The 11,323-nt window shown below is 48.9% G+C and overlaps 5 protein-coding genes across 5 annotated transcripts; 1 reads left to right on the top strand and 4 right to left on the bottom strand.

Moving 5' to 3' along the window:
* Window positions 1-113: 113 nt before the first annotated feature.
* On the bottom strand, window positions 114-1,973 carry ANOM_008335 (lysophospholipase family protein; the record flags this gene model as incomplete). Its single annotated transcript, XM_015553591.1, has 1 exon — window positions 114-1,973. The coding sequence occupies one exon, from the start codon at window positions 1,971-1,973 to the stop codon at window positions 114-116; it is 1,860 nt and encodes a 619-aa protein (XP_015405247.1).
* Window positions 1,974-4,965: 2,992 nt separating this feature from the next.
* Window positions 4,966-5,994, top strand: ANOM_008334 (uncharacterized protein; the record flags this gene model as incomplete). The annotated part of the gene is made up of 1 exon (XM_015553590.1): window positions 4,966-5,994. One exon carries the CDS (start codon window positions 4,966-4,968, stop codon window positions 5,992-5,994), a length of 1,029 nt encoding a protein of 342 aa, XP_015405248.1.
* A 393-nt stretch (window positions 5,995-6,387) lies between these two features.
* ANOM_008333 (uncharacterized protein) lies at window positions 6,388-6,771 on the bottom strand (the record flags this gene model as incomplete). The annotated part of the gene is made up of 2 exons (XM_015553589.1): window positions 6,388-6,513; window positions 6,601-6,771. The coding sequence occupies 2 exons, from the start codon at window positions 6,769-6,771 to the stop codon at window positions 6,388-6,390; spliced, it is 297 nt and encodes a 98-aa protein (XP_015405251.1).
* Window positions 6,772-8,270: 1,499 nt separating this feature from the next.
* Window positions 8,271-9,231, bottom strand: ANOM_008332 (peroxiredoxin family protein). The gene is made up of 5 exons (XM_015553588.1): window positions 9,037-9,231; window positions 8,874-8,986; window positions 8,646-8,809; window positions 8,442-8,582; window positions 8,271-8,388 (listed from the first exon to the last, which is right to left on the bottom strand). Exons 1-5 carry the CDS (start codon window positions 9,081-9,083, stop codon window positions 8,353-8,355), a joined length of 501 nt encoding a protein of 166 aa, XP_015405252.1. The 5' UTR covers window positions 9,084-9,231; the 3' UTR covers window positions 8,271-8,352.
* A 207-nt stretch (window positions 9,232-9,438) lies between these two features.
* On the bottom strand, window positions 9,439-10,581 carry ANOM_008331 (NADH:flavin oxidoreductase/NADH oxidase; the record flags this gene model as incomplete). Its single annotated transcript, XM_015553587.1, has 1 exon — window positions 9,439-10,581. One exon carries the CDS (start codon window positions 10,579-10,581, stop codon window positions 9,439-9,441), a length of 1,143 nt encoding a protein of 380 aa, XP_015405249.1.
* Window positions 10,582-11,323: the final 742 nt, after the last annotated feature.

The following is an 11,323-nucleotide window of genomic DNA, read 5'->3' as shown; positions in this document are numbered from 1 at the left end:
TCTTATATGTCCATATATACTCGCTTTGCGACTGTAATCACGAATGACGATGCTGCATGCCGCTATCTAATGAATCTAACCCGCATGTCGGCAACACACAGTAAACAATATGTCTAAAACATCATAGCCAGTGCCAGAGCGAAGGGAAATATGGCAGCAGTGTAACCAGGCAGTTCCCTGGGAGCAAGACTGGTCTTTATCATAAGCTGCGGCTCATAGTTCTCGGGCCCCGTACTGTTTATAGTTCCATCCCAGCAGTAGTTCTTGAAACACTGAGAGCAGACTTCAGGCAGAGTAGTACCGGTGCGTTCAGCAGAGCGCGAAAGGATAGCACACCCCACACATGATGGCCAGCTGGCATCCTCCGTGCCATTTCCACGGGTGGCAACATTATAACCGTTCGTGATCATGGCATCACGGTCCTCGTAGCTGTAGGATAGGTCGAAAGTGGACGTATTAGAAAGAAATGTATAAGGGGCGTTAGGAAGGTAGACAATCAGCGGTGCTGGCCCAGTCAGGTTCTTGCTATCGCATCCAAAAAAGGTCGGACGTTTGTTCAGTCCCAGGTTGATGAAGGTATTGGGGTCGGGGACCGCAGGGAACACGGTTCCGTTGCTGACAATCGAGCTCAGACTCCTTTCGTAGGTGCGCACTAAGGACTTGCCGGAAGGCCAGCTGTGGATATTAGCTGTGGAGTCCACGGCGAAGATGACGTCGATATGGCGCTCTGGCTGGATCAACGGATGTAATGGGACGTTTTGTCCGTCTTCACCTCCATCTACGACACTCAAGTGGGACCGGTTAGCGATAGCCGGCGTAGCACCAGTATACTCATAGAATGGGTTGGGGTAATTGGCAATATCGTTGTTGTCCTGGCCCAGATCTTCGAGAATACTTGCGATAGCCGACTTGAAAATCTTAGGAATCTTTGTGCCATTCAATCGTAGCAACCCTTGATTGAAGAGAGAAGACGAGGTACCCATGACATAGCCAGCATTGTCGAAGCCCCGAACACACGACCCGTTGCTAGATATCTGGCCACCTTTGAAGTCGGAACCCAGATATTCTAATGGTGCGAAGCTATAGATAGCAGGATCAAAGGTGCCAAATTCCCAAGGATTGAACTCGTACACAGTAGAATTACTACCGATAACTAATTCACCGGGGTTCCGTCCATCCGCGACCAGAATGGGCAGGGGGGTTTGACCTCGTTGGAAATTCTCCATCAAGGCAATCGATGACCAAGTATAGTCGGGACCCCCGCTGCTGGCATTGATAAACTGGTAGGAGAGCGCGCGGCCCCAGTAATCGGTAAGGGACGTGTTAAAGCCCGCCTCTTTCTTGGTTTTTACTGTGTCGACTAATTCACTCCAATAATCGACGGTGTTGAGGAACTGGAAGTGCTTCACGTTCGGACCCTCAAGAATGTTGTTTGTTAGATCCCAAGTATTGTCACTCGTCTGAAGATCGCTGATGGTGGTGAAATTATTGATAAAGACAGATCCTACCAGCCATCCACCGCCGCTTAGCGCTGAAAGGTAAGTGGCAGACTGCAAGAGGCCTCCCAGCTGACCAGAAGCGGTCGAATTGGTGGTTCGACTGTCAAAGGCCTTGAGAGCCCCAGCACCGTTTAGCATGGCGCGATATCCACCACCGGACACGGCAATCCCGATGTTGGGTAGATTGGACATGTTCGTAGACACTCGGTCAATATAAGCCGATGCATCGAAGTTTGTCAGGTTCAGGCGACCGAGGAAATTCTTCAGGGGCGACACAACCTCCTTCCGACGCGACTCGAGCCAGTCTGTTTCATTCTGGGATAGCTTGGATGCACTGCGCACTGTAGGCTTCACAGCAGGGCAAGAGACATTTGCAGGAGCGTATTCATCTGGAGCATTCGGCAAAGCGCGTAGGTGAATACCAGGGGCAGCACTGGCCAGGGCAGCCCCTAGCAAGAGGACATTCAGTTTCATATCGTAGGTTGAGGTTTATAGAGAATATAGGAAAACATCGGCATGAATCGTTCAACACAGAATACAGTACAGTCTAAATGTCAGACAGGCGAATCTTACTTCGCTTATAGCTATGTCTGTAGGATTCTGCTTCGGTCCCATTAGGCAACCACCAAAATCCTTCTCAGCCCTAACGTTGGCAGGGATTCAGCCTTATGAGCTGTGGTAATGTTTCATCAAAACTCCAACTAGCGGCTATGATGGGTCTCACTATTGAACTAGGCTACCACATAGTACATCCCTTACCCTATTAAGCACCGCGGAGATCCACACCTGGGCGAATAAATGGGGCCTCCACCAGATAGAACTCCCAGGGAATGGTCTTGTTTAAGTTCCAGGTTGAAGGATTCCTTCTAGCTCCGCGGACATTCAGGCATTCATCAATCAGACCGCTACCCGCGGGGCCCGCCTTCCCATAAACGGTGGCAATCCATTATAGCAAATTTGATTATACTTGCTTCAATGAACTTCTACCTGGTCGGATGGAGCAAGGACTCTTAATCTATCCAGGAACAATAAACGTACAGCTTGACTTCTGTTGTTTCAGAGAAAACTAAAAGCTATAACGAATCTCCCAGCCGTGACGGTCGGCAGCTAAAACCACTGGGGTTGTTATAGGGAGAGCATCAGGGATACCAAAAGCTTCTAGGAAAGGTGCAAAAAGCTGGCACGCTGCCAATTTTATGCCATCCTCGAGGGCTAATACTTGTATGAATTGCTTTGCCCGGTCATGGATAAGAACGTCTATCATCTACGACCTCCGTTTGATACCGTTAGAAGACCTTTCCAAGTCCGTGTCGGAGATAATGACAATCGCCTTTGAAGGTGGTCCTCTTCTAGACTTCTTTATTGTGAGACCTTTTAGACAGCCAAAATCTCACGGCTCTACCGAACCCTGAAAAAGGATGGAGTTTGAAGCAATCTTCTGGTGTCAAATCCAGACGGGGTGCTTCGGCAGACAGGAGAGCCATCTACCCCATATCCTGACAGAATGTATGGAGCCACGTTGAACCCCGGTCCCCAACTCTGTTCCAAGTAAGGGGCACTAGGGGCCGCAGTAATTAACATTCCTAGGAAGCAGAAACAAAAAGGAAACGCCCAATGCGGGGCTCGAACCCGCGACCTTGAGATAGCAGGCTTTCTAAGAGATAGTCTAAAAGTCTCACGCTCTTCCAACTAAGCTAACCGGGCCTTGATTAGTAACGCCAGATTTTAGAAGGCTACCAGAGGGAGGACATGCAGTGTCTAAGGATTCAGGTTACAACTGTACATCGAGCCGGGAGCCTAGGGAAACTCCTCATCAGCAGAGGTGGGTCCAGGAGGAGAAAGCAAAGAACCTTCCCAGCAGCAAGGCTGCACCTGTCAGTCAGAATCAGATATATCGACCACAAGAACATGTAAAAGATAATAATGAATGCTGCGGAGACTCTTCCACTTGCAATAGGTAGACGAATGGAACCTGCAACGATGAACTGGAGACATCAAAATGTCGGAATCAGAAAGGAAGTCTGTTTTGCGGTGGGCGGCAGCACGATATGCTGGTGTGTGAGGACATGAAGGTAAACTAGGTAAGAGAGTAGGAAGTCCCAGTAAACACAGCAAAGGTACATGGCGACAATCGTCAAGTAACGAGGTAAAAAAATCAAGCAAAATTGATCGGGGAAACTTCCCTTCCGTAAGGACGGAAGGCAAAAAAATCGCCCGATAGGGGGCTCGAACCCCTGACATTGAGATTAAAAGTCTCACGCTCTTCCGACTGAGCTAATCGGGCTTTCCTGATAATTGAGCCACCACTACGACATTATATAGCAAAGCTCAAAATCCCTTGATATTTTAGCCAGTATACTATTTGATATCCTGTCATGCTCCAACTCCTGAGTTCAGAATAACTATGGTGCTCCATTTGTAATGAATCAGTATACAAACCGAAGTAAATTTGGCCTCTGTAACCTCAAGATTTACCAAATTGAGTGAACTATTAGTTGAGCTCCAAACTGCCTTGGACATCCAAATGATCTACTTGATATATCTGAAAGCTGTCCGCCTTGCGAAAGCATATAGGAGATATTAAAGAAATGCGCTGGGATCAAGATATCGGGAAAAGATGCATCTTCTCCTCGGTCTCATACCTTTGGATCTATGCCTTAATTTCAAAGGGGCTGCGCTTGATGAGGTTCGTACCGGTTTGACACGCTTCGCCACCCATGGTTCTTCTTTCAACAAAGCAGGGTGTTCGAGGCCGGACGAATATTCAGAAGCTTGTAAGATAAGGAACAACAGCTTAGTCCCACTGTTGCCTGTCGCTTGGCTGCTGTCCCCCATGATCACACGCTTTACGAGTTCAACCATTGCCCCGATCTTCCGGGAAGGATTCTCTTTTGCAGAAAGAGAAGTCTCAATCTGAGATGACGTTTGGGGTTTCCGCAGCACGGATCTGTTATGGGACAGTAGCAGGCTTATGCGACAAAGCCTGACGGTATTTTGATTCGCGGTGCTCACATGGTTGATCCAAGTCATGTATTCGCTTATATATAATCTGGACACATCTCTTTGTCCCGTACGCATCATCTTATCGTAGAAGTTGGATGAAGTTAGTACTACTAGTATCGCTCTCATCGAACTGTACTTCGCGGTTAGATTACCTATGATCCTATGGGTTTGCCGTGTATCTTGTATGTGTCAACAGAGCAGAAATGTAGGGAGTATAGAAGAACAACAGCGATGCCGCCTACCTATCATGTCGATCACTGTCTCAACGGACCACTCAGTGAACTCCGATAAACCCACAGTGGGGACACGATACGGATAAGCTTCACCCCTCAATCAGAAATTTTTTTTTAAATTATACAGACTTTTTTGTTTACAAACTCAACATTACCATAATAAAACAGTGACAGTTTGACATAGCGTCCTTTTGTATTGTGGAATAGCGTATATTAGACAAAACACCACAATGAACCCACTACGCTACTTGGCGCCGCCGCGCCCATTCACGGAAATTTCCACCTCCACAAGCAAAGAAATCAAGGAAAGGATCAGCTATGTGGACTCCATGAAAGCGAACCCTCACTTCAACATCTCCGAAGAAAGAGAAGACGCTCTATTGGACTACCTGGAAGCCTGCGCCAGTTTGACCGAAGGCCCTGCCAGCAAAGAAGAGCGCGAGGCCGCCTATGCTTGCATCAGGGGGTATGAGAAATCGCTGGAGAACAACGAGCCAGCCCGGCTGTCGTTTGATCTCGCAACCAAGACCAAACTCGGCGAAGAGCTCGATAACCTGTGGAATATGTGGACCTTCAATCGATATGAAAACTACCTTCCTGAGGACATCATCAAGGAGGCTCAGCACCACCCTTCATCTCAAGTGTCTGATCCCTGGCACAGGGAATTCTGGAGACCTTTCAACGGACGTCTTGAAGCGGAGAAAGCCGCCTTCGACAAGGTCTTGGTGGGCCAAAATCATCACAACGAGTGCCCGACTTTCCTTTTGCTGGCGCTCCTGTGTGAACGCCACACGCTTGATTGGGATGAGACCCTTGAATTGATCAAGGCTTGCGCAAGGGACGGCGATAAGCTCGAGCTCCCCGCGGTGGATCTTGTTGAGTTCCTCAAGAAGCGTGATGTCACCGGTCTGGCGACGAGATTGGACCGTGACGAGGCCAGTATCTCGCTTTCCACGGAGTATGTCATGGGGGTTGGGTCGTTGGTCCTGGCTTTCTTCGCTTCTCATCTCCCGGAATTTTTGTTTGATAGAGATGAGGTTGACCCGGCGGATTGGACACCGAAGGAGCCCTTGAAGGTCCTGCTCGATCTCGACGAGGCACACGAGCAGGCTTTCCGGTTCATGATGCAGGAGATGTTCAATAAGATGGCCGATGGCGACTCCGATGAGGACGGTGACGATGTTTACGATGATTGGGACAATGACGATGATGACGATGACGACGACATTGTCATGAGTGATGAGTCTGAAGACTATTAGCTGTGCTAATCTGGTAATTTTGCTTCTCGATTTGTTAGTCTTATAACAAGAAGAGCCATGTGTATATAATATACCATCCCTGCTGCCAATTTCCGTTAAATACCAAGTTGCTGTTTCCGACCAAGGCCCGCTACTCATAGACGGTATAATGTCACAAGAAGTACTTAGCAATCAACAATATCTCTCATTCAAACTAAGCTGCCACCCCCCTTAAGCTACTAGCACCGGGGGAGCGACGAGAAGAGACAAGAAGGTCAACATCACGGACATTTACTCTTCTATCCCAACTCTGCCTGCTCATCACATCGACCCGAATATCTCAACCCCATACATTTAAGCCAATCCAGATCAGCAACGCTGCCCAAAAAAAAGGCCCAAGAGTGTCAGATTGACCTAGACCACCCAACACGAGCATTTCGCATCCGGATGCACGCATGAGCAAGTGTACGTGGCCTTTCCTTCCTGACAATTACATTTCTTCTGCTTGTTGCAAGTACCATAGCAGTATTTTCCACGTTGCTGGGGATCAGAAACAGTTAGCAAGATGCCGAAAGTTGATTACATCGCGGGGGTTTGTGATGGATAGAATGACCGTGGCAAACGTACGAAAGGCTCGCCTTCAGCGGGAGCAGGAGACTTTTGAGCTGCGGTGTTATAGTTTTTGACGGCAGCAGCAGCAGAAGGGATGGATTCGGTGTTGCCGGGGAGGGCCACGGCGGTTTGGATGGAGAACAGGAACATGGCGAGGAAGGCAAAGAGAACCTTGAAGCTGGTCATTTTGGCTAGAGATGGACCTTAATTTCAAACTAAATTGTGTTGTTGGTTTTGTGCAAGGGGGAGTGCTCCATGGAACTTGGTGGTGAGGAAAGGAAAGAGGCTGTGGTATTTGGTCCATGGTGGTATATTTATAACTTCCATCGTAGAAGGATTAGAGATAAAATGCTTCACTAGAATGAGAACTCAGCTATGAGGAGTTAAGTCCATTTGGCCCCATGCAGCTATTCATACTGTAGAGTATATTCCCCATCAAATAAGGCATATGCACTCTTAGCACGCCCGGGTGTTTAATTAACAGTAGATGAACTTAATTTTTTATTTTGCCAACAGTTCTCTATCAAGTCGGGTCTAATAGTGGTTGAGCGAGTCAGGGCGCGATGTCGGAAGGAATGATTCATTATAATAGGGTTCGGGGCAATGAAGATAAAGACGGCTCTTCTTTCTGTATCTTGCGCCTTGTAGGATTACACCTCATACCCACCAGAATAGAGTTGGGAAAAGGGGAAAAGGGGAAATTGGGTTTCATTCTCTTTATGCATAGTGCTAGGGAATATCTCAAAGTAAAAAATGCCGTGAACCCTGGATATAAAATGCCGTTCCGCCCTATGAACTGCAATGAACCCGTTCAATACTACTCCGTGCTTAGTTTTTGTTACGAGATTTGACATAAAACACGGATTTCTATCCGACAACGGACACAAGACTATGACTGCACAAGCAGCATTAATACATGGCTGGGGGGAATCCAGTGAAAGGAGAGGATGTTCCCTCACCTGTGATAAACTCCACGCAGCTCAAGTCACTAGAAATAACCCAGCAGTGCAGTGTAGCAGCATAGCTTCGGTCACTCAGAGGGATCCTCCAGATCAATCCAGCCTTCACGAACGTTTTCAGTAATCGCCGACTCGGGGGTTTATAAGGGACATTGGAGTTGCTAACACTATGCCGTCTTCAGTAGCCATCGTCCAAGTGAAGTGCTTCTTCGCTAGCAATTTAACATTTCCTTAATGCACAGGATATTAGCCGGATCCAAGTCAACAGGGCAACCCCTTTCACTAAGTTCGAGTTGTGTCATCTGTAAGGTTCCGGCATGTCACTTCCTCCCGGAATTGCTCCATATTGTTGTGTTGAATGTTTCTTTGCTTTCATATAGATCCGTGGTGCCGCCCTCGGCCCGTGGAATCCAATGGATTGGGCAAGTGTTCTCACTTATTAGGTATTCATCATCACGCCCGACATCCTAAGGGTCATTGTTAATATTGAGCCTAGTTGTATCCCTTGACCGCCAGACATAGGGTGTACTGCTGGTCTCAAGTCTGAGACATTACGTTCTTGAGGGATAATTCACCCTGTTAGCTTTATTGACTTCTAGAAGACTACAGCATGCAAATGTGAGAAGGGGTAATTCTCCATTAGACGTAATTTAATCGCTTGATAATGACTTTTCCTGCCTGCTACTAACCTGTAGTACTAGGTCTAGAAAATCGAGAGCGAGTTTTAATTAAAAGATAACGCTAGCTAAGCAGAAGCTTGCTCCATTCCCCATCTAATTCACCTCGGAGAACGAGCTTCCGAAGAGAATCACAGGTGAGCCAAGACAGCCTCGGCGCCCGACACCTACCCACTTGGTTAGCACTGGCAATTGTAAATAGGACCAAAAGAAAACGCACCTCCACAACACCCTTCTTAGTCTCGATCTGAGCGTAGGTCACCTTGCCATGATCAATGACAATCGCATAGCGACCGGTGCGACCGTTGCTGGCCCAGCCGATGCTGTTTGAGAACTTGGCGTCGGGGTCAGAGAGGAACAGCTGCAGCAATCAGTATACTGCAATTAAAAATGCGTTGGTAAACCACCAGGGGAGAATACATACAATGTCATCACCCTTCACCTTATTGGCCTTTCCCCAGGCGCTCATGACGAAGGGGTCATTAGATGCAACGACAGCAACGACCTGGACACCCTTTTCCTTCAGCTCGGGCAGATTCTGGATGTACCCGGGAACGTGGCTGACGGAGCAGGTGGGGGTGAAAGCGCCTAGAATTGTGAGACCATGTTAATTTCAACATATCGATGGGATGGTAAGTTAATGGAGACTGACCAGGAACGGCGAACAGGACCACCTTCTTATCGGCCCATTCTTTAGAGGCGTTGTAAGGGATGGGGATACCGCAGGCGGCGATGTCGCCCTTCTCCTCGGTCCAGGGGACGTACCTGACAACAATTAGTAGGGAACTAGGACGGATGAATTGAAGGTCACAAACTGGAAGACAACGTCGTTGGGGAAGGAATCTCCGGGCTTGAGGGCCATGGTGACTGATGCGTATGGTGGCTGTTGGTGGGAGTGGTGGTGAGGAGTTGAGAGTGAGAGTTGTGAGTTGGATGTTTTGGGGTAAATTTAATTGGACGCGGGGTAGACGATTATATCATAATCAATTAATATCAACCAATTTTATGGTGGGGTTGATCAAGACTACAAGCTGTCAATAGTTAATTGTCCTAAACACGAACTAATGCAGGCGTGCTGTTCGGACTCCGGAGTCCTCCGAGTTGAGCCGGACTTAACCGAAGTTAATTCGATTCGAAAACTCAATTGTATATCATAATCCAAATCACATTAGTTCTATCATGTTCATAAATACATATCCTCTATGCCCATATTCTATCTATAATGCTCGCCAGAACTGGTGTGGGTGCGTCACCTTGACTCCTAACTTCTTCGCCGTGTTAATGACCCATTCCGGTTCTCTCATGAACTGACGCGCTAAGAGAACAACATCTGCCTTGGCCGTCACGATGGCCTCAGCCTGCTGCGCTTCATCGGCGCCCTGAACGATGCTCTGCGCCTGTTCTGCCTCAGTGATCAATCCCACACCTCCCACAAGGGTCGATGCACCCGCTTTCCGGATCGCCTTTCTCAGCTCCCCGGCCAGATCTACCTGGTAGCCAGGACTCAGTTTAATCTTCTGGTCTTTATGACCTCCGCCCGAGCTAACATCGACCAAATCAATGCCCAATTCCGGCAAGATCTCGACTAAACGGAGAGAGCTCTCTAGATCCCAGCTACCCGACTCGGCAGCCACAGGCTGACCCTCAAGCCAATCGGTCGCACTGATGCGGAGGAACACCGGCATACCATTCGGAATGACAGCACGGACGGCAGTCGCAACCTCACGGACAATGCGAACACGGTTCTCGAAGCTACCGCCGTACTCATCGGTGCGCTTGTTGGTCGCGGGGCTCAGGAACTGATTCAACAAGTACCCGTGTGCCGCATGGATCTCGATAACATCGACACCAGCCTTCACCGCCAGTTCTGCGCTCTTCGCAAACGCTTGGACCACCTCCTTGATTTCTGCTGTGCTCAATGCCCGGGGAGCCCAAAATCTGCCCTCCGCGGGGTCCCAGATATTTTCTTCACCGCCACTAGGCCCGACCACGTCCTTCGGCCATCCGAAGACGCTCTCCTCGGCCCGGAGACTGGGTTTTCCGGCTTGCGCTGCTACCCATGGGGGCAACACACTGGCTTTCCGACCGGCGTGGGCCAGCTGAACGGCCACCTTGGCACCCTGGCTATGGGAGAATTGGACGACGCGTTGGAGACCTTTGAATTGTTCGGAGTCGGTTCCCTCCTGCCAAAGACCGGCGTCGTGGGGCGAGATACGTCCATTGGGCTGGACGGCCTGTGCCTCGACGAAGACCAAGCCGGCACCTTTCAGTGCGAATTGGCCCAGGTGTGCGATGTGGTAGTCGGTCAGGGCGCCGACGAAGGGGGAGGCGGGGTTCGACTCGGCGGAGTACATGCACATGGGAGACACAATGATGCGGTTCTGAGGGTCACATCACGGATGCGCAAGGGTTTGAAGAGGGTGGGAGTGTTGGGGTCGTCGGGGTTGACAGCGGCGCCTGCATTGTTGGCGGGGTGAAGTAGGGGTATTGTCAGCTGGGACCACGGAAGGGGATGTTGAAGAGATAGATCCCATCGTGACTATCTTGGTTTATGACTGTGAGGATAGAACGAGGATAGTTTGCCCTGCCGGATAAAGGTCATTGTGGGCGCACTCATGGCGATTTATAGCTTCGATATGGTGAACCGCGTGGAGTCTTTTTGGATGCCGGAAAATCACGGCTGACAAATGCTCGGCTCAGGTGCCGAGGCCGATAGACTTTGAGGCTTCCTATTGGCCACTGATCTACAGAACTCTACTGCCATTGGCTGGTTCTTGTACCCTTGTCAAAAATATACAGCTCAGTAACAGTAAATATGGATATCTCACGTAATGATTGCCCTACTTCAAGTAAGACTTAGGATAATCATGAGCTAAGATGATTAGAAATGCACTTTTTACCATAGGACCCATCATGGATGCAACCAGTGGATACTTAAACGAGTCACTAGGATAGGGACATTTCCAATTATCAGCACTGGCTCACGATATTCGAAGTTGTCACCATTAGATATTAGATCCCTCAGGCCGTTTGACGTGACAATATTAGTACATATCAGAATGTAGCCATATACGTGGCCCAAAGCCTCATTTGAAACACCGC

This window comes from Aspergillus nomiae, assembly GCF_001204775.2.
Source record: "Aspergillus nomiae NRRL 13137 chromosome Unknown contig00214, whole genome shotgun sequence".
Lineage (NCBI taxonomy): Eukaryota > Fungi > Ascomycota > Eurotiomycetes > Eurotiales > Aspergillaceae > Aspergillus > Aspergillus nomiae.
This window is presented reverse-complemented; position numbering and strand designations above follow the sequence as displayed.